Source organism: Haliaeetus leucocephalus, unplaced genomic scaffold (assembly GCF_000737465.1).
Source record: "Haliaeetus leucocephalus isolate CR32 unplaced genomic scaffold, Haliaeetus_leucocephalus-4.0 Scaffold176, whole genome shotgun sequence".
NCBI classification, from domain to species: Eukaryota; Metazoa; Chordata; class Aves; order Accipitriformes; family Accipitridae; genus Haliaeetus; species Haliaeetus leucocephalus.
Genome location: NW_010972612.1, coordinates 352,230 through 373,564, shown reverse-complemented (window position 1 = coordinate 373,564; position 21,335 = coordinate 352,230). Strand labels below are relative to the sequence as shown.

The 21,335-nt window shown below is 41.1% G+C and overlaps 1 protein-coding gene across 1 annotated transcript in view; it reads left to right on the top strand.

Annotated features, from left to right (window-relative positions):
* UNC13B (unc-13 homolog B (C. elegans)) overlaps positions 1–21,335 on the top strand; it is a 193,512-nt gene that overhangs the window by 5,500 nt on the left and 166,677 nt on the right. Inside the window, exons 4-7 of the mRNA XM_010564211.1 lie at positions 3,055–3,172; positions 4,189–4,312; positions 12,816–12,886; positions 15,994–16,051. Of these exons, the coding sequence (XP_010562513.1) occupies positions 3,055–3,172; positions 4,189–4,312; positions 12,816–12,886; positions 15,994–16,051 (371 nt within the window). The remainder of the gene's footprint in view (positions 1–3,054; positions 3,173–4,188; positions 4,313–12,815; positions 12,887–15,993; positions 16,052–21,335) is intronic.

Genomic DNA, 21,335 nt, shown 5'->3' with positions numbered 1-21,335 from the left:
TGCCAGAAGTGGAAAGCTTTTGCCTCTGATTGAGGAGTTCACCTGAGTCGGTGCAGTGTTGCCATCATAGCTGTGCTCCCATCTACCTTGTTTGGTGGCAGTCTGCTTTTGGAGCAGCACATGAGGTGTGTGCTTCTGCACAGACAGTCTGGAGCCTATCCTTTGGCATCTGGTGAAATATGTGTGCTGCTGAATGCCACCATTTTCTCAGCTCTGCAGTTCCTGGTCAGACAGAGGCTGTGGTTATCACTGACGTAAACCATACAGGACTGGGGTAAGGTTGGGGCAGGGAATTGTACCTGTCTGCCAAATCACAAACTGCCCAAACGCAAACTACTAACTCATTCTTCCTGTGATTTGTGCTGATCCTGTGGACAGGAACTAGCTTTAAACATGGCCAGCTACAGAGGAGGCTGCTCACCAGTCAGTTAAGAATGGCGCTTGTTTGTGTTGGACGATGGCTCTCACGGTTGCTCCTCCTCCTTCCCCTCAAGCAGCTCCTGGAACTGCTGTCCGATACCAGCTGTGAGCTTAGCTAGCATGCTGTAAGGTCACTGTGTCGCTCTGTAATTAGTTGCTAGGGTATATGAAAGCAGAATATTAGCTGAACTACCTCACCATTATCGTCAGTGCTTTAGCCAGGCAACAGCACAGTTGTTCTGATGCTTTTTTATAACAAAAATATTACATGTGGCAGGGAACTTGTTTTGCACTATCCTGTGTACATTAGGTTGTCCCAAGAGAAATAACACTGATATTCCAATACTACTATTCACTGGTTTGCTCTTATTCTTTCTGGAGTTGGAAAAGACTTTTGAACACCGTAGTTTTTCCTGGAGGGAAGGATGCTTTTACTGTCTGTGTTTGTGTTTATCTTTTTTATGAGGCATGGTAGAAGAATAGACTACAACCAAGAAAAGGTTTTCTGTCTGTGTGTGTTGTTTTTGCTTCCAAACTCCTTGTGAAACATAACACTTCAGAATTTGGGGCTCTGAGGTTGTTTGAGATTTGCTTATTTACCAGATGAGTAAAACACTTTAATGTATTCTTTGGGGACATCTTCTAATTTTGAGGCAGCTTTAAAGGGACTGCATATTTGCAGCAAGCACCTCTTGAGTGAAAGTGCAAACTGATGTTTAGAACATGATGATTAAATCGGTGTTGAAGTTCTTAGAAGTGTCTTTCATTTAAATTCTATGTGCGTGTGGAAAGGGAGGGACACCAAATTCCAATCTCTGCTTTTGTTCTTTGAAGCTATTCTGCTTCTAACCAGAAGGTGGAGAGAGGGAGACACAAAGGCAATCAAAGCCACTGTACTGAAAATCTTTTTATTTTTTATTCTTACCTGGTGACCTGCCCTGTGGAGTTCTGTACAGAAGCCCATTGGGTGTCTTATGATCAATGTCTTGCTCTGTCAATGTCTGTTGAAGCAAAGAACAGGGTTTTACAGTGTGCCTGAAATAGAGTATTTCTTCCTTCCCTTCCCTTTCTGGCCTCACATTAGTCCAACCAGCAAAAAATCAGTCGTTTCTGTTTTTATTGCAAGTTAGTGCAGTCAGATAAATATCATCTTCCAAGAGGCAAGCAATAGGAGGGCAGAGCAGTGATGGTGCAGGTAGCTAGTTGTTAGTTTGGCCATATTGAGTAGGCATATCCAAACGGAAGGGAGCTGGAGACTCAATTTCAGGATGCTAGCGGTAAACTCATAATAAGCCTATGTAATAGCTTGATTTTGAACAATGTATACTGAGTCACCCAAGTACTGGACACTCCTGACCTCAATTGCTGTGTCTTAAACAAGAGCAGAAGCACTTGGGTTTAAAATAGATATTAATGTGCTTTGCTGTAGTTGCAGGGTTTGTCTTGAACCTTGTAGGTATGATATTATCTTTTAAAGTTGTAAGAATTCTCTGGGGCAAAGCTCAAATAGGTGCTGGGATTTGCAGCACTTCTTTTTTTTGGCCACGATGGCAGTCTATAGAAATTAGTGACCGATGTGCTTTTAAATTCCCTTGATAAACTTAATGTGGATGCATTTGGACAGAAGGACAGCAGGCAGCAATACTGTGTGTCCAAGATACCTACCTTTGGGGATTAGCGGTTGCACTAAAGGGAAGTCCCAAGCTCAGAGAACTAGGAACAATAGCCTTTCTTCATGATAAGTGTGAGACAGTTGCATACCAACAGTCAGCTCAGGATTCTTCTCTACTTCATTGTTTTTACCAGCATTCAGGCTGTGTGTGTCTTATGCTGTCGCTAAGCAGGCATGTTATAAAGCAGCACAGAAGAGGGAGGCATAAGTGCTATGAAGCATTGGGAGGAAGGAAATTTGAGATTCATCTGTGTTTTACTGAGAGGAAAGATGTTAATGAAAGCCTTCAGATAAGTATTTCCAAGAACTTGGCACTCAGTGGTCATGTGGCTGTATTGCCGCTTGCTGCCAGAGATTCACATGGCTCAAAGCCTTGCAGTGTCATGCAGAGGAAGAAGCTAGTGCTGGAGCAGAAGTGGTGCAACGCAGCCCTGAGCAATAGGTAGTGCTGCTGATGCAGCTATGCTGGTTTTGGGACTGTTACTTTTGGCATGCGGCAGCTCCATTCATAGGTAAGTATTGGCATGTTTGGACTTGCCAAAGTACGCTTGTGTTTCTGTGCTGCCAAGGGCAAGGAGACACCTACTTTGTTAGAAACGGGGTGCCTGATGACAAAGAACAGCTCACCTCTAGGTTTTGGCCCAAAATACAGTTCCTCCTCCTGTGTACATAGCTGCAGAGACAAGTTCATAACTGGCAGTCCATGTATGACATAGTTCAGGGGTTTAGTTTTCAATCTTTGTGTAGTTAGTGTTAAACTGTGATAAATCAGTCATTAGAAACTAGTGTTCCCTGTGAGTATGAGCCACCTTGACCACACACTTCCAGAAGCTCTCTGTAGCTTGACACAGCTGTGTGGAAAAAGTTCACTGGTATAATCATGATGGTAGTGCAGAACCTAAAGCAGAATTAGATTGTATTCTGGTTTTTTCTCACCTGTACTGCCTTTTCTTTTCTTGCAGTGAGATCAGTCGGCTGGACCTGGGCCTAATTGTTGAAGTATGGAACAAAGGACTGATCTGGGACACCCTGGTTGGGACCGTGTGGATTGCTCTGAAGGCCATTCACCAATCTGATGAGGTTAAACTGACACAAAAGCTTTATTTTGACAGCTCCAATGTTGATAGTTAATGAGTTACAAATCTGGCCTGGTGCAGCCCAGGACTGTGCTCCTCAGCAAAACTTACACTTGCAAAGTCAGGAAGGCTGGATGAGGGGAGAGGGCTGTTGGCATCACATTGTTGTTTTTTTTTTTTTTTGAAGGAGGCTGCCAGTAGTGAGAGCAAAACTGAGCTGAAGTAGGGGTCTTCGGTCTCATTTCACTCACATGGACTCAAAAACCAGGACTTAATCTGTTAAGGAACACATATAATTGACAAGTGTCTGAAGTCTTAAGGACTGACTGCTTAGTCTGGTGCTCAAATTTCTTTGAGTTCCTGCTAAAGACAGAGGATGCCTGGGTAATAGAAAAGCTGCCCTTTGAGGTGGGCCCAGAGCATGTCTACATCATCTTCTTAAAGCTTCTGGTTGCAGTGTTGGGGGGTGTCAAGTGGTGCTAATATGAATTGAAAGAAGCAGGAAATGGGTTGCACCAATGTCTGTTACTGCCCTAACTACTGAATTGGGCGGTTCTTGCAGGTAAGCAAGACATGTCTGGTTTTTTACCTCAAATTTCAGGGCGTTTATTTAAAAGATTATTGAATTTGAGCAGGGAGAGCGAGCGTATATTTTCCATAAAAGGAAAAGAGTGGCGATGCCCAGCAGTGTGGCGATAAGGTCTAGCTAGTGCTCAGTTCCTCTGGCTGTCCAGGCACTCCTTGGTGCCTGCCTTTGAGGACTTAGCTTTGCAGTTCCACTGAGAAGGCAGTAGTTCTCCTGGGAGGTCTTTGCTGCTTGTCGTGTTAAAGGCCTTTGAGATTTGGAAGAAAACCTGCCAGCATGTGCTGGATGGATGTCATTTCATGTTAAAATTGGGTACCAGGCCTTGATAATACTGTAAGGCTCTTCCCAGAGTCTTTTATCTTAGCAAAGGTGTGAGAGTTGCTGCATAAGGACCTGCCAGACTTGAAATTTCACCTGTGTCTTGTGATTCACAGGAGGGTCCTGGGGAGTGGTCTACGCTGGAGGCAGAAGTTGTAATGAAACATGATGAAATCTGTGGAACCAAAAACCCGACTCCTCATAAAATTTTGCTGGACACAAGATTTGAATTACCTTTTGGTGAGTACATTTCAATAGCTTACGCAGGGTGGTGACAATGGAGAGAAAGTGTTTGGGAGCAACTTGTGTTTTATAATCAAGTTGTGCTCATTCTCAGTTCAGTCAAAACAGTTCAGTGCAGATCAAATTACTGGTGTTCAGTTCTTGTTTGGCTTCTTTCTGACAAGATCAGAATAAATGGGGAAGATTTGAAGATCTCTGAATGCTAGAATGTTTAGACTAGCAGCAGTTTAAGAAACTATTAATACTATTTCAGGATTGTGCAGTCAGACATTTTGTTCCTGAGCAGGGAACATTCACTTCTTTGTATCTAGTCAAATATGGCTCTACAAGACGTCAAGTGCGTTGTTAGAGCTGTTCTGTGGTAGGTACACTTAAACCCTGTTAGAAGTGTGTGGTTCACTTAGTGAAACATTAGTGCTCAGTGCTCCTGAACATTATCATTAGCAGAGTATATAAATAACTTGGCGTTATAAGAACTGCCTTTCTGGCAATTACTTGTGGCTGAAAAGAATGTGGAAAAGTAGCTAACTGAGCAAACCCATGTCAAATAACATTGTGATTTTTTAAATTTTATTTTGTTTTACTAAAAAAACCCAAACCAACCAAACAAAAAAAACCCCACCCAAAACAAATAAAGAAACCCCAAAAGTAAGGCCTTAGCCAGAATGCATCCAAGGCTTACGTACCTTCTCTTTCCAGCTCTTAGCTGACTCTTGGGACCAAGAACAGAGATGATGTTTTTGTGGCTCATTGTATTTTTTTTTTTTTCTGCATTGGGCATTGAAATGTTTCATAGTTGTCTGTCATTGCAAGGCTCATTTCTCCCCCTCTGTCTGTTCCTTGTTTTATGCTGCTGAGCCCCTGGCAGCGTGAGCAATTTGTATCATGCCCTAAGCACAGGTGGAGCATTTGTACACCCATTGACATTTGGCCAGCAACTGTCAGGACTGGCCATCTGTTGTGGAAAAAAGTTAGGTCATCTATTAGTTTTATACCCCCTTTCTGGGTGCAAGGGAGGATGCAGGCTTTGGCCCTGCAGCACTACAGTCACTACTAACAGTATGTTGTGCTCTGAGTGTACGTACTATTTTGAGTGCACAGTCTGCTGGATGGTGCAATTTGGGCTGAGTGCAGTGTTTTTATAGATGTAATCGGCATCTATATTTAATTTAACTACAGTCCAGTGTAGAAAAGGGAAAAGGTATCTAACCTCTCAGGTGTCTTGACAACTAAGCTGTCTAATGTTGGCCTGGAGCCATGCCTCTTCCTCGTGAAAATGTCCTGGTGATTCACTGCTGCTGTCACCCTGTCAGTGGGAAGTTTATTACTGAAATTGCTTGTTACATAGGAAGAGGAACAACTTACTTTCCTTCTGAGGGGAAACATTGGTTCTTTGGGGCAAGCGTTTAAGCTTCTGGGAGGGAGAGAACATAGCACACGTAGCTGAAGGGAAGTCTTGTAGCTGCTACCTTCTACTCTAAGTTCATTCTGACACAGTTGCTTGTAAACTGTCTCTGCTTTAAAAGAAAATGAAGTTCTGATGTCTCCCTATGTATTCAGAGAGTATCCAAAAGAGAATTTGTTTTCTTCTGCAATTCAAGTTTTGGACTGCATTGCAGTTTGTGATTTTTTTTTTTTTTCAAGTATAGGAAAACAGAATCCCTGTAAACCATTATGTGATAGAGCATCTGGATTTAAAAAATAAAAAAATATTTCATGTAATAGTGTGTTTTCTCCCTACTGCTGTACTCAAAACACAGGAGACTCTGTTTGTTTTGGTTTTTTTTAACTACTATTTAAAAATGTATGATGTTCTATAGAACATAGAGTTCTAAGAAGTAAGATTTCATGCAGAAAACTGAAAAAATTAAGTAAATAACAAGTTTATTGTGGCTCTTCTGTTTTTAACACAATTGATCTTTTAAATTACATCTATTACTTATTCCTTTGCTTACTATGCCAATACTGAAATAGCAGGAACTCCACACTGCTGTATTGAAGGGTTTTTATTTTAGAGTGTGAAAAGTTGTCTGCCTGTCCAGTGTTTCATAATGTCCAGGAAGAAATGGGTGCATTAGTTCTTTCAAGGCTCCTGCTGGTTTTCACTTGAAGAGTGCTGCAGTTTTTCTTGGATCTTCTCCATTTTCAGTCTGTCCTGCCATGGTGAGGTCAGAAGCAGGCTGAAAAGTGGTAGGCACCAAGAGTGTGAGATATTCCTTTAGAGATAGCATCCACCCATATCACCTTCTCCAGTGGTGCTTCCCTTCACACCATGCCTGAATGTCTCCTGCCATCAACTCCAGGATAGAGAAGGACCCTGCAAAATGGGTTAGGTTCTGTCTCCCTGCCCTTGCAGTACACTGAGACTTGGAGGGATGCATGGAGGTAGCTCAGCTCTCATCACTGCCTCTGTATCTCTCCTGATGGATTTGCAGGTCAGTTTCCCTTTAAGTGGAAGGTAGCAGTATGGACTTTGTGCCCCACATGTTAAGACTGTGTTGTCATATGAGCTGGGAACTGCTTTAAGCCCACACAGAGAACTAAATGCATCACTGATCTGCTGTGGAAGTTCTTAAGTCAGCAGCTCTGTTGCTGTAGAGGTAAAGTTTTAATAACAGCATGTTTGGAGTGACACTTACGAACACTGTGTATCACATTTTTTTCCCAGGTGAAGATCTCCTGGCTATTGTAGATACACAAGAACCAGAGCGATATGTGTGCACATGTACAGCTTGTGCTACTTTCAAAGTCTGGTAAAATACAGCTGTCTGGGATAGCAGCTTTAAAAAAATAGTGTGTTCTTCTGTTTGGCTGTGCTTCTGTGCTTTTTCTATCACCTCTGGCTGCTCTGTTTCATTTAGGTTAGATGATGCACGTGGATGCAGTACCCCAGGTTATTCAGTCTGTGTATTTAAAATGTTTCATTGTATTTAGATGGAGCTTGAGAAGTTTTGGAGGGATTGTAAAAGAGAATAAATGAATCTGAAAGCCAGAAAAGCTGAAGTCCTTGGTGTAAAACATGATTGTATATGCAAAGAGGTTTAGAAACAGGTTTTGTTGTTTGCACTGTATTTATCTGGATTAGTTTGCTGCTTCTGCTTCCACCTGATATGTTCAAGATTCTTCCTCCTTGGTATGTCTTTTCCTGGTACTCTGGAGACTGGCAACAGCTAAAGCTGAAATAAATACAGAACGTGCTGATGCTGCAAGTAGTAGTACATGATGCAGACAACTTTGGGTTTTTTGGTTTTGTTTTTTCATCTGAAGTTGGTTTTAAGTGTTTACCACGCTTGGAGTTGGGAAGCAATCATTTCCTACCAAAGGCTGGTGAAAGTTGTAGTCTCTGCTCCTGGTCATATAAAATAACCCTTCCTGAGGTCATCCAGGAGTTACATTTTGTTAATGCCCAGATTTCTAATGGGACAAAGAACATCTATGGTGGCCTTGATATATCCTCCATGTATCACATTGCACGTTCCAGATGCAGCTCTTGCATTGTGTTTCAGTAGTGGTATTAGTGTGACATTAGCTTGTGATGTACAGGAGAGAGAGCAGATCTGTGGGCCCTTCTGCGGTGAGCGTGTGTGTGATGGACTGCAGTGCTGGGGACCAGACTGTCATCTAATGTTCTCTGCCAGTCCTGTGTCCTTAAATGTTCAATCTCGCAGAAGCAGAATGACTGAAAATCCTTTTCCATGAAAGTGCAGCAAAGTGTGAGCATTTGAAATATGAAGTGTTAGTGAGAGCTGGTATTAACCCCTAGGGTGCAAAGCATTTTTATGCTTGGTAGTCTTTTAAAAATGGCCTTCTTGATGGGAGGAAGTGGTTGTTACTGAAGACAGGCTGGAGCAGCTTTCTCCACTGATCATCTGTTTCTTCTCAGGAACAAGACAGACATGTCAAGGAAGGGAGACAGCTTTTTCTTCTTGGTTGGTTTAGAAAATTTGCTGGTAGGGAGAAGACAGTCTTGCTATTATTGTCTTGATGTAGTGAATGTGTGCTGGCGCAGACCTCACAAGATGCTACGTTTAAAGTGTAAAATTGTGCTGTTTAAAAGCAATTTTACTCTCTCCCCCTTTTTTTAGAAGTGCCATGGCTATGTGCAAGTCCCTCACAGGATGGAGTACTCAAAAACGCTTTTGGCTCCCAAACTGTAGTGGTTTGGGTCTGTGCCAGGCTGTTTCTAGTAGATAATTAGAGTGAAAATGCTTTTAGTGTTCTTACCACTTCCAGGCTGGGAGCATGCTGATCTGCATTCAGCCATCAGGTGGAGTAAATGTGCTTTGTTGTTTTATTGTCTTGGGAACTGTACAGAAAGAGAAATGCTCAGCTCTGCAAAGTTATTTCAGTGAGAACTTCTGAAGATTCCCATACCTCTGGAAAGGGAAGAAATTGGGGCTGGGAAGAGAGGAAGCCAGGTGAAGGCTTGTAGGAAAGGGGGGAGAGAGAGGGCATCACTTTTACTTCCAGCACTTGTTCTCACTCATGCCGACCTGGGGCATGCCCCAGCCCAGGAGCTGCTACCTGGGAAAAACTCAGGTGGCACAAGGTGATGTGCAAGGAATAGAGCAAGAAAGCTTTAGGGCTGAAACTCCTGGTTATTGCCGAGCTAGAGATCTCTAAGTGGGAATACTGTCATGTTTAGGTACCTGAGGGGGTCTAACTGTGAGTGAAGTGGTCTGTACAGGTGCAGCAAATTCTCCTCTTAATTCCTTCCTCAGTCTGATAAATCACTGTACTGCTATGACCCCATTTCTGTGGTGGTGCAGTGTATTAGGGTGTTAGGGCCCTGGGTGCACTGATAAGTCTTAATTGCTTTGAGCAGCCTCACCTGGGACCTCCACTCACATCCCCTGCTCATGGGCCAGAAGTCCCACTTCAGCTCAGCTCTGAGCCTTCACTCCTGAGTGATGCTGTGGGAGTTGCTGATCCCCCACCTCAGCCATAGCCATGTCTGTGCCTGCTTATGCACCCCATAGATCCGGGCCCAGATGTGGCCTGACTTCCTGGCTTGACCTCAGACCTGCCTTGTCACCATGGACCTGCCTGCCGATCTGGGTTCCTGATTGAACTTGGCCATAATTTCTGGGCCTACCCTGCTCCCCTTGCTCAGGTGCTGTAGTTTCGGGCACTGGCTGGCAAGTCCGCTGCCCTGCCAGCCATGCGATCTCCTTTGCCTCCCCTCCCTTAGGCAGTAGCCAGATTTCTCTTCTCCTTGACACCAGGAGCCCAGAGAAGACAGGGGGTTCAGCTTCCAGCTGAAGATGGCAGTGGGAGGAAGGACAGTAAAGCTTGCAACATTTCCCTGTTGGTATCAAATTAAGGAGCCCCAAAAGGTAGCGAACATATCTGCTCATCTCCTCTCTGTCCTTGTTCAGCAGTTTTGTTTCACTGACATATGGCCTTGCTCCTCTTGTTTACCAAGCATGATGTCAACGGAGTCCTGAGCTGGCATCAGATGGCCTCTGTTTGGACTAGTTCATCTTTTTATCTTGTAAGCAAAAGTTAATGTAGCAGAGTAACTTGCACTTGTAATCAAAGCTGAGCAGTGATGTAGGAGCTGGCCGGTGGACGTCGCCTTCCAAGCAGTCATTCTGTGATCTCTGCACTAGGGATTTCCATCCTCTGCTTTCCAAAGAACCAACTTCAACAAAACAGCTGACTGAGGCGAGACAAATGGATGATGAAACTAAAAAATAGTTATAAACTGCTTCCTCAAAAAATAAAGAATTCTGTCTCATTAGACATTTCTTCTGAGCAGGTAACTTCACTCAAGTTCATAGGTCAGTTGCTCCTTCTTTGAGGTTTGCTGTGCAATAACTGTACTGTTGTTAGTATTCATGACAAGAGTTTCTCTTAAGACCAAGAAGATGTCCTTAAAGCAGCCAGTATCTAGACAGTAGCAGATTTTTATGTCTGACTTGCATAAGAAGCTGTTTCAGTAGAATAGCAGCAATCCTGCACTAAAAATCTGTTTATGAAATGGGCACCTTGGATACAAGATAGAAACAACAGATCTGGGAGACACATGGTGCTCCTTGATGCCTGGGCATGCCACTAAACCATTGTCTATGGGAAAGCATTGAAGCCTATCCTGAGATAACTGCAGTTTCTGCAGTGTTGATGGTAGTCCATTGCTTCATCTCTCTTAGATCTCTTTGGTTTTGATTTCAGGCTCCAGAGTTGAGTTGTTTTGTCTCCAACTTTAGTCCTCAGTTCATGAGGTTTTTCTTCATCTTTTAGAGAAGTGGTGGCTTTCAAAGACAAAATTCCATAGGCTTGGCTTTAACATTTGGATTGCTTCAGGTCCTTGTTGGAGTTTGTCTTCCTAAATCTCATCAGGTTGTATGCTGATAGCCCTTCAGTTAATTGATGTCTTCTTTCTAGGTCAGTTCTGTCCAGATTTCCTTTGAATGCCATCCCCAATTTGTGCAGAGCTTATCTAATAAATCTGTGCAGCTGTGATCCACAGTCCTGATGATCAAAAGCATGTATGTTTTTCAACTCTTGTAGTTGTGGAAAACCCTCTTATGCTTCACTCACCTTGTTTTCTAATAGCACATTACAACAAAGCAATGTGCCGTACATCAGAAAGAGCAACTAACTCTGTGTATTATGGTTAAAATAAATTACTTTGGTCTCCCTTCAAGCAAGGAGAAATAGGTTGTCTTTTTTCTACTTAATGCGTTTTTTCTAGAGCCAGGTACTAATTTTCCAGTTCCCTAAAACTTTCTCAAGTAGGGCCTGTTTTATCCCCCTTGTCTGGGTGAGACTAGTTGCATAAAAATACAGTGGTGTTTCTTACAAAGGTGTAGACATTAATTCATAGTCCACAGAAATACCTAGTTCTGAAACTTCAAATTCCACTAAATCTGGCATGTTCCTTGTTCTTGTTGAAAGTGGTTCATGTTCTAGTACACTGGCCACTTATCTCCAGATGTTTTGGGGTTACTGGCTTCATAAGATGATGGTTTGTGTGGCTGAGAGAGAACATATGTAGGAAAGATAACCCCTTTACATATAAGAGGAAAGCAATACTTGGTCCTTTCTGAAAGCATCATAGGTCCCAATGGAATGCTCACCTGCCAATAAATCTTGTTCTTGATTCTCTCAGGAGTCAGAGTGGATGTAACTTTCAGAACTCCCTTTTCATCAGGAGACCATCCCAGCCTACTTATCCCATTCCTGCAAACACATAGCTTAGAATATCATTGTGACTGTGTTCAGGAGGTACAGTTCACTGCAGGAAAACAAACTTGTTAGATGTAAACTTCTTGGCTCCTGATGAGGCACCTGAGAGTGTAAAGAGTTACAAGAGGTCGGAAAACTAGCTGAACTGGCATTATACTCATCTTTGTCAGCTTGCAGGGTTGGTGGTGTCTAGCTGGAGTGGTGCCTCCACTTCCTTCCTGTGTGAGCTCTGAAGTTTCTGCGTTGGTGCAGTTTTGGGCCATGAATAGCCAAATTTCACAAGTCATTACTGTTAGGGGGATGTTGAGTGGCTAACCCCCCCCCTTTTTTTCCCTCTTTTCAATGATTTTACACTTCTCCATCCCTAAATAATTTACCTAATTCTCCTGGATTGAAACCCTGACTGATGCTTTTTGTTTCAGTGGGTTATTTCCCTTGGTGCTGTGCACCTCTTGCTCTATTCCTTAAACACAGGTTGTACCTAACTTGCCTTGCGTTAAGCTTTCCACAGAAGTTCATCCACACCTCCAAGGGAGCACTTTGAGAGATGAAATTTTGAGTGGCAGAAGTCTGTTCCCTTCAAATCATTAGGGCACAATATTACTTCAAAGTGTGAAATAGAAAATAGTTACCAAAATAAAGGTGATAATGCTTGCTACTTGCTGAGAGTCATCAACTTCATAAATCTTCTAGAAGGTAAAAGGGTTGTTGTGATTCATTTCACAATGAAGTTGCGGTGTGGTGTAAAAATAGGAATGTGCTTTCATGTGAATATAACTGCCTATAACACTGTTCATTACCTCAAAAGATTTGGCTTATTGCCTGCAATGGAAAACAAGAGACTATTTCTTTTTTGATACTTAATTTGTGTTACAGCAGGTACGTAGGAAAGATGTGCTATTCAAAAGCAGCCCATGTTCTATTGAGGTTATAAAAGCCTCCAGAAGAGGCTCTTCATCTTGCTATGTATTATCAAGCATATAGTAAGTGTATTAATATCATTGTGAAATGGCTCTTCATAAAACTAATACTTGAATTAATTCTGAACCAGCCTGTCTTACTCTTTCCTACCTTTGTGCAGTGTGCATTTGGTTAATCAGCTTTAAACAAGAACGCAATGTAAGCCCTCAAACTGTGTTACTATTTACAATGTTTATTTTCCAAGTGCTAACATAAGACAGTCCTATTACTTCAAAATTACGTGTGGTTTTTTTGTGGTGGGATCTTGGAATACCCTCCAAGATACTACTGGTGATAAATGCAAATTTGCCTGGTTAATAAGGTGGTGTGACTTATTCTTTTGGTATAGATATCCCTGAAGAAGAGGCCAGATACTGGACCAGAAAATTAGAACAAATAAATTCACTGGGAGATGATGAGGTAAATATCTAAATTAAAAATGAATGTAGCCCTGAATGCCTCATAACTTGCTTTTATTCTTTGTATTGGATCCTTATGATTAAGGTAACTCCCAAATATTCATAATTTCCAAGTCTTCTGTGAACTGTTTACAAAACTGTTTTCTCAAGTGTACTGTTAGTACACTTTCATGTGCTGAAAATGCTTGAATAGAGAGAACTGTTTTGTTGATGCACATACACTCAAAGGAAAGATAATGCCATGCTTTACCTCAGAAAAGAGTGAAACTGTTTTTGACAAGCTGTGGTAGGTTCTCTTTATTTGTGAAATCAAGTTAAAAAGGACATTTTTGCAGTTGGCTATTTCTGGGCAGGAGGCAAAGGAAGATACTGAAATCTTTTTTGGGTCTGAGGAGTGTTGGAGCTGTTAGCTCTACCCTAACCCAGTTGTTAATGGGTCATTTTATATGGATTTTGTATTATAATACCTGCTATCTATGGCTTTGGTTTCCTGTTTTTTCTACTGTGTACTTGGCTAAACAGCTATAAAGTAAAAGTTACAATTTCTTTTTAAGAGAGACTGTTACATGATTGAAACATTTCTTTACAGTTCATACTATTTGCAAAATAAGATTTGACATATTAATGCCTGTACCAGAAGTTTAGCATTTAACAAAACTCAAAACACTCACATGTCAATGCCAACGTCCTCGGGTAGGAACATGGTGCTTTCTTAAGCTCTTGATAGATCTCTTTCTGTAGCAAGATAACTTGCAAAATTTTCTGCCAGTGACTTTAGGAAGTTTTTGTTCTTGGATCCTCCAGCTATTCTTTTCTGCTCCTTATGTGAGTCATTCAGTTTACTGTGCAGATGAAAAATAAGGTGGGGGGTTTTTTTTGACTGAGGACAGACCAATACTTGGGTGGATAAAAACATAACTGCTTGAGGGTAATCTCTCCTGCCTTCCTAGAAGTTTGAGAACCTCTTGGAGTTGATGAAAAGCTCAGTCTGTGATTTGACCTGTCGTTGATACTGCTGTGGTGCCTCCCTGCTCCTGTGGACTGTAGCAGCAGTCTGTGCTAGGTACTTCAGTGCAGCATAGGTGCCCTCTAGTGCTTCACTGAACTGGTGCTTGCTGAAAGGTATCCTGAGCTTTGTGAGACTCCCCTTTCCCTGGAGTGCCATCTGTCTGCATGCTATGTGCATGCTTTTATCAAATACTGGTAACAAAATCATGCCTCTGTATTTGTGACCTAATGATATCAAATTATTATGGACGTTCCCTGTCACGAGTGAGAAAATGAAAAAATGTAAGAACACCTGTGCAGGGCCTGACCTAAGGTTCATCTTGTCCCTTGTCTGACAATGGCCCAGAGTGGGGATCATATCTTCCTTGCATATTTCCCTAATTTGTAGCGACTTGTAGCTCAGGAACTTTCAGAGCCAGAGGTAGTATCTTTGTGTTTAACAACACTCAATGGATTTTTTTTCTTCTGTGGATGTCAGTTGCCTTTTGAATGCACCCAGATCAGTTATGTTGTAGCAAAGGAATTCAGCACCTTAACTGTGCATTGCCTGAAGAAATATCTTATTTGCTCTGAGCAAACAAACCCTATGTTGTGAAACCAGCTGGAGGCAGGTTTATTTGGAGAAATTGAATGACTGATCCTCATTCATCTACTCTGTGCCACTCAGCTTTACAGACCTCACCTTTTTGCAGGGCTTCTGGGCTGCAGAGTCCTAGTCTGCATAGTGGTATTTAGTACAGAACAACTCTGTGCCTTTATCTTCTTTTCTGTGCACTAAGCTCAGCTTTCTCTGAGACAATGGATGAGCAGACTAAAGTTGCACAGCAGTATTCAAGAAGCAGGTTCATTTGGAGTTCATACAGCTTTCCAGTCTCTTTTCTCATGAACACTTAATACTCAGTTTTCTTTTTGGGACTGCTGATGCCTTAAAAAGAACAAACTACTGCCATTTTTGGATCCCTGAGTATAATAATTCAGAATGCATTGCTGTCTTGTGCTGCTGAAATTGCTCATAAACAGACTTTCTTTCACGACTTTGTCAACGAGTCAGTGATGTGAGATCCAGCAGTTCTTGTTTTCACAATCTTGATTAACTCAGTGATTTGGCAGTTTGCAGATGATAAGACTAACCACCTCTCAGGATCACTTGTACATTTGAAACAGCACAGATTGGAAGATAGCTGCAGGGGAAGTCTGCGGGTTGTTACCTTCCATGTAATGAACTAGTCATTAATCCTTACCAATCCAAGGATTGGCTGTCTGGTGGCCCTGTTTTGCACAGATTGCAGCACCAGGTTGCTAAGGTTGCCACTTCCTTTGTCATCAGACTTTTTTTTCCTAGCAAAAATTGTTCTTGTTATTTTGCTCAATTGTCCTAATTTTCTCATATCTCTATGTAATACAAGACAGAGGAGAATAACCAAATAAAACCACTGGCATTCCCCTAGGGAACGCTTTGATGCTATAACAAACAGCTTTGTAAAAAGTCAAAGCTGGCTAATTGAAATATGTCTGTGTTCTCTAATTAAGTATTAAATGAGATGAAAAATTCTTCACTTTGGATGTACAGTGGATCATAGCAGAGTTTGTAAGTGTTGGCTGGGCAAACATTGTATTACTGCCCTGCCGGGCACACTAATTATCTAACCGCTTCAATCTCCTACTGCAGTGTTGCTGTGAGCCCACATGAGTTTTGAACTGTTGAAGCTGTGTTTGAGTGTCTAAACATAAATGGGCTTATACTCAGTTCTGAGCTCCCTGTCACAGTGACATTGTGGTGTGGAGAATCAGATATTTCAGATGTCTAATTTGAGGTCTCACAGTTGAGAATAGGGCCTGTTCTTGTATTAGAGCAGACTTCAATTTAACCAAACGTGCACGTCTTAACACCTAGTTTTGGCATGAAAAAAGAGGAGACTTCTGGGAGTGTGTTTGAATATGGATATTAAGGAGAATATTTAATGCTTTGATACTGCCAGGGATGTTTTCTCTTGTGTGGCATGCTGTACTCTGAAAGCTGTCTCATAAAGTTACCATTTGCTTTCTTTTTGGTCTGTGTTTCTTCTTTTTTTTTTTCTTTTTTTTTTCCCCCCCCTTTAGTATTCCTTTCAGGACGAAGTCCAGAAGAAACCATTGCCCAGTGCTGCCTCCCAGTGTTGTAAGTTAGACTTTATTTCTTCTTAATATTTTTTGCTCTTTCAGTGTACTTTCTGTCTTTCTCTGGTTAGGTATCAAACGATGGTACATTGGAACAGTATTTTCTTGTTAGAAGTACTTAAATCTCTGTGAAGCCAATAACTTTTGTCAGTTATGAAAAACTGTGCCCTTCAAAATGTTGTTCTAAAGCTTCTGATGCTAGAAAGTGAAACCAGGCATGTCTTTAACCCGTTTGTGTCCTCACATGCGATAGCAACACAAATTATGTTCGAAGTCACCTAGTTTGTCAGACCCTTATAATATTGATGCAAGTAAGAAAATGCTGAGTTTTTTCATATAACTAAGGCTATATTCTCTTTAAACAACATGTGTTGAATATTATTTTTATGACTTTTTAATGAAATTTTAAGAGGAGGAGAATAGATGGAGACAAGTACTTCTGGTAGCCTTTTAATGCACCAGAGGTTTGTGTACTTGATGCCAAATTTCTTTGATACTACTTTTCAATGCTGTATTGATGGATGAAATATATTTTTACTAATTTCTATTTATCTCATCTTGCATTTCTTCATGCTTCTGAAGACATGGATGGAAAAATAACCTAGGACATACTGTATCTGATGGTCTGCAGAATTAGATTTCTGAAAGACTTTTAACATACAATAGATGAAAGCTCAGTGATGTCTCTTATGAATGTCTTATCTACTTTTGGCAACAACATTAATAAAATTCAAGTCTCATAATTGAAACAAATCTTTTATACTCCAAATCCTTTAAGATGTGCAGATTACACTTGGCAGGCTGTTTATCCGTTAGGCTGATTACAGGATCTCTACCAAACTGTTAACTTTAGGAAATGTTAATTACTGTTTACTTTTTTTTAGTAGAATTAATTTATGTGTATACTGTTATTATGTTATCTTAAAACTACCTTCAAGAAAACAGGGACATTAACCAATTGCCTAGGAAATCTGAATGTGTCGTGTAGCTGGAACATGTACAAAGCTACAGTGATACACTAGGTAACATCAAATGTGTCCTCCCTTTTTTTAAAAAGAGTATATGTAAAGAATAAAGCACCTTTTTGTTTGTTTGTTTTCAAATAGTCAGAAGGCCATGATTGATTTGTAAAGCCTACAAATAAGAAACGTTATTGGAGAAACTATATTCAACTAAATCTTACTAGTATACTATGCAGAACCCCTAATGTCAAAAGATCAAAGAAAAACAGTCTAATATGAAGTGTTCAAGAACTGAATGTGTTATTTGCTGAAATGACTTTCCTGGCTATGTGCCCTGGACTTTGGTTTTGTTCAAGAGAGGCTAGTTTGATTGACTCTTCTAAGTATTGGGATGTATGGGTAAATTAGGAGGAATGCTTCTGTGTAGGGAAAGTAGCTGTTAACAGCCTGCATCTTGCTAGAAAGTGACCTTTTGCAGTAATTAGTTGAAGGCCCCTGGTTTGAACAATTAATATCGCATAAGAAAAAATTTAATCATTCATGGGATTAAAACGCTCATTAGAATTGATGTTAAATATTTCATAGCAGTATGTGGTTAATGTATTTAAGAATTTTCTAGTAATTCAATAAAGCTTGTGGCACTGCATGTACTTTTGCTTAGCTATTGCCTGCAAGTTTCCAACATCTATGAATATCTGATTATTTACATGGACAAATATGAAATAGACATTTAATGTAGAAGTAGTTTTGAAAAATGAACTCTGCTTGCATCAGTCTATGCATAAGAATTGTAAGCTTGCCTGAATGCAGCATAGTCCTTTGAAACTCAAGAATTCAACCCAGAAGATGCACTGATTGTGTCTCCATTGAAAGCTGACCTGACTTTTGCATATGACACAGGAACTCAGCTCCCTTTTACATAGGAGCAGGGTGGGTGTTCTTCCCTAACGTAAAACATGTTGAGTACGGAGTGTTCTTAGTTACCATGTGGATAAGTAATTGATAGATATGTTTTTAGATATAATAAAAATATCCTCAAGAACATTTGTAAGACTCATTCTATTTTCCATCATGATATGCTAGAGGAGGTGTGATCACCGCTGGGAGCAGGACACAATTAGGTGGACAACAGACTAACTATCTGGAAGGAGCAAGAAACATCCTCAATGGGAGTAGTTTTTGCCCCATAAGAATACCTTCCCAAATCCTAAACAATATGAAGTTATCTTAAAACCTGATGCACTATGGAGCAAAAGTGCAGCAAAACACTTCATGTAGCTTGCATTTTCAAGAAATAACGGTATAACTGCACGTGCCACTGGTGTCCTGCTTAGCTCTCTGGCAGCTCTCAGAAGATTCTTCTGGCTTTTTTGTTCAGCGAGAGAAAATCCTACTCCAGCAGGCATGGTCAGGTTCATTAAATAGGGAAATACATATCTTTACATGTTAAAATTAGATTATACTTCTGCCCTGTTCTACTTCTGTATTTTCCACATACATCTGTTCCCTTTCCCAAACCACCTTTTCTTGTGGTTGTTGCCCTCTCTTGCATGGATGCAACTTGTTCTGTTATCTCCCCTGAGTAGAGGCGGGGGGGGAGGAGAAAGATGGAGCAGGATGTGAGAGAGGAGAGCTGGGCCATGTCTGGAAGCCAACATCTGATGTGTGAGGGTGGGTTTTCATCTCTGGTCGTGCATGGGCTGCTACCTTGGCATGGTGCCATGCGAAGTCTCAGTCCAGACTAGGTGCTCTAGTTTTTCTGGAGATTGTGGAGCTTTCAGGCCTACTTTCACAGTCTCAGATGCTGCTTTGTTCTTAGAAGAGTCTGACCCATGATTTCTGAGGTAATGCGGGATTTGGGCTTCCTACTTATTTGGGATTTGGGCTTCCTACTTATTTGGGATTTGGGCTTCCTACTTATTCTTAAGTAAAGCAGGTGGGTCTGTTCTTGTACATGCAGTCTCTTCTAAGCCCTGCTGATTTTGACACTTCCTGCTGCTTCCTGCATCATACTTAGCCATTTCATTTTTATCTCCTGACTTCTCTGCCTCCTTATATGTTTCTCCTTTCCCAGAAAGATCACATGCTTCCAATTGATTTAACTTTCAGTGATCCCAAGCAATAAGCAAAGCACTACAGTGCCCATGGATCCAGCTTTGTTTGCATTTCTATTAAATTAAATGTAATTGTAATTCCTAATTTCCTGATATCTCATTGTTGGATAACTACAGCATCCTCATATTGACTTTTACCTGCAACCTGAAATTGAGTGTAAATTAAAAAAGAAAGCAACCTTTTATTGTTTGGAAATTTGCTTTCAAATGAAGCAGCTTGATAAAATGTTATTTGATTACTTTGTCATTCATTGAGTCAATAAACTCTAAATTTATTGTGGTAGGTATAGATGTATTTTCCTTGTATGCTCAAGATCATTTCTGGCAACATGAAAGTCCACTATAATCCGTGAGTCACTCTGTCAGTATTTTAAATGCAGCTCTGACTTAGAGCAGACACTGTGCAAACTGGGATGAGAAAAGTATTCCATATCTTTGTGGAAAAGATTTGGCAGTCTTAGTTAATATCAGCTACTGTAAATATTGCCCTGTACCTTTTGTCAGGAAGTTTATAAATCTGGAAGAGAGCAGGTTTGTTTAGTATGAGTCTCAGAAAAGATAACCTAAGTGCCACTGAATCTACCAATTATGTCTCTCCTCTTATCTTTGACTGATAATCTTTCTGGGAATACTTTATCGTCCCTTCTCTGCATATATTTTTTTATTCCACTTCCTTGAGTCTGTGGTGTTGTGCTTTTCACACTAAGACCCTGATAGACCACAGTGCACGACAGTTCTATCTTGCATGTCTTTTGCTCTGTAAAATCTCTACCTACCAGGGCTGTAGGGTTGTTTTTCATTGTGGGTTTTGTTGGATTTCCTCTTTTTTCAGAAGGTAAATTTGTTGCTTGGCTCTGGAGTGTGAGTTGGTGCAACAAGGAAAGAAATGACTTTTCTGATACACTGTTATACCAGCAAAAAGAATCAAAGCTAGCCTGTGCTTGGTTTGCCAGCAGATCAGAGAGAAAGGAGCAAGACAACATCTCCTCCCGGAGAATAAGAAGGAACCCTAAATGCTGTCTGGAGTGTGTGTGTGTGCACATGCAAGCATGAGAAAAATGCTACAGTTTTGTTATAGATACATAAGCAGCCTTTTAACTACTTAAAAGCTGGCAAAATGTTTTATACATGTTATAGGAATCGGTGTCATTTGATGCCAGATCAATTTGTTGTATTGACCTTTCCTTCCCACTAATATTTGAAGAAATCTATTTCTGCAAAATGTGTAAGGCAAAATTCTGTTAATATCTACGCATTCACTACTATTTCAGAAGTAACAAAGGCTGGCTTTGAGAGGTTTCATTCCTGATGCCCATTAGTTCACTTTTTAGGAGCTCAAATTCCACTGATGGATCAGGAAGGCTTGTATGTTCCTCTGCACAGACTGACTCTGATGCTGAGGTTATGATGCTCTCCATGGCACTGATGAGGAGCTTTGTCTGCTGAAAAGCCATATGACTGCCTTCCCTGCCCCCGACTCCCCAGCAACCCCTGATAACATCCATACTGATTTTGTGTTTAGCGTGCTGCACTATGGATACTAGCATCTTTATGCTGCCATTAATGAGCCATTGTGTGGGGGGTATCAAACCCTGCTGCTAGGATTTCTACAGCACAGGTGGTATGGTTCCAGCAGAAGGGGTGGCATCGAGTGCACCAATCTGGGCAGGCTGTGGGTCCAAAGCAGCTGGGTAAAGCTCTTGCTTAAAGAGCTTGGTTGGCAGGATATGCACTGCAGCCTGTTTTCAGGGAATGAAGTCACAGCCATCCAAGGTTGCATGTGCACTCATTTGCGCATGCCATCTTGTGCTGTTGTTGAATCCTGTGGTTTATTCTAGTCAAAGAAGATGCTGGCTGCCATCCACCAGTGCTCAATTGGGTGAACTGACCCTATGGCAGCAAATGTGCTGAAATTACATCCTATTAAGAGATTTTTTTTTTTTCTCTTTGATAACAGTATGTAAAGAAAATGATCTACTGTACCAGGCTGTCAAGGCTAGGCACCATCAAAGTGCTTTTAAGCAGGCCACACAACTTGACCATCTTAATTGTTCAGAGATATATGATCTGTAATAGCACAGTGGCAGGCAGCGTGGGCAGCTACAGTTGCTGGGAGGTGATACTGCCCTTGTAGAGATGTGTAGAATCATAGAATCATTTAGGTTGGAAAAGACCTTCAAGATCATTGAGTCCAACCATCAACCATGCC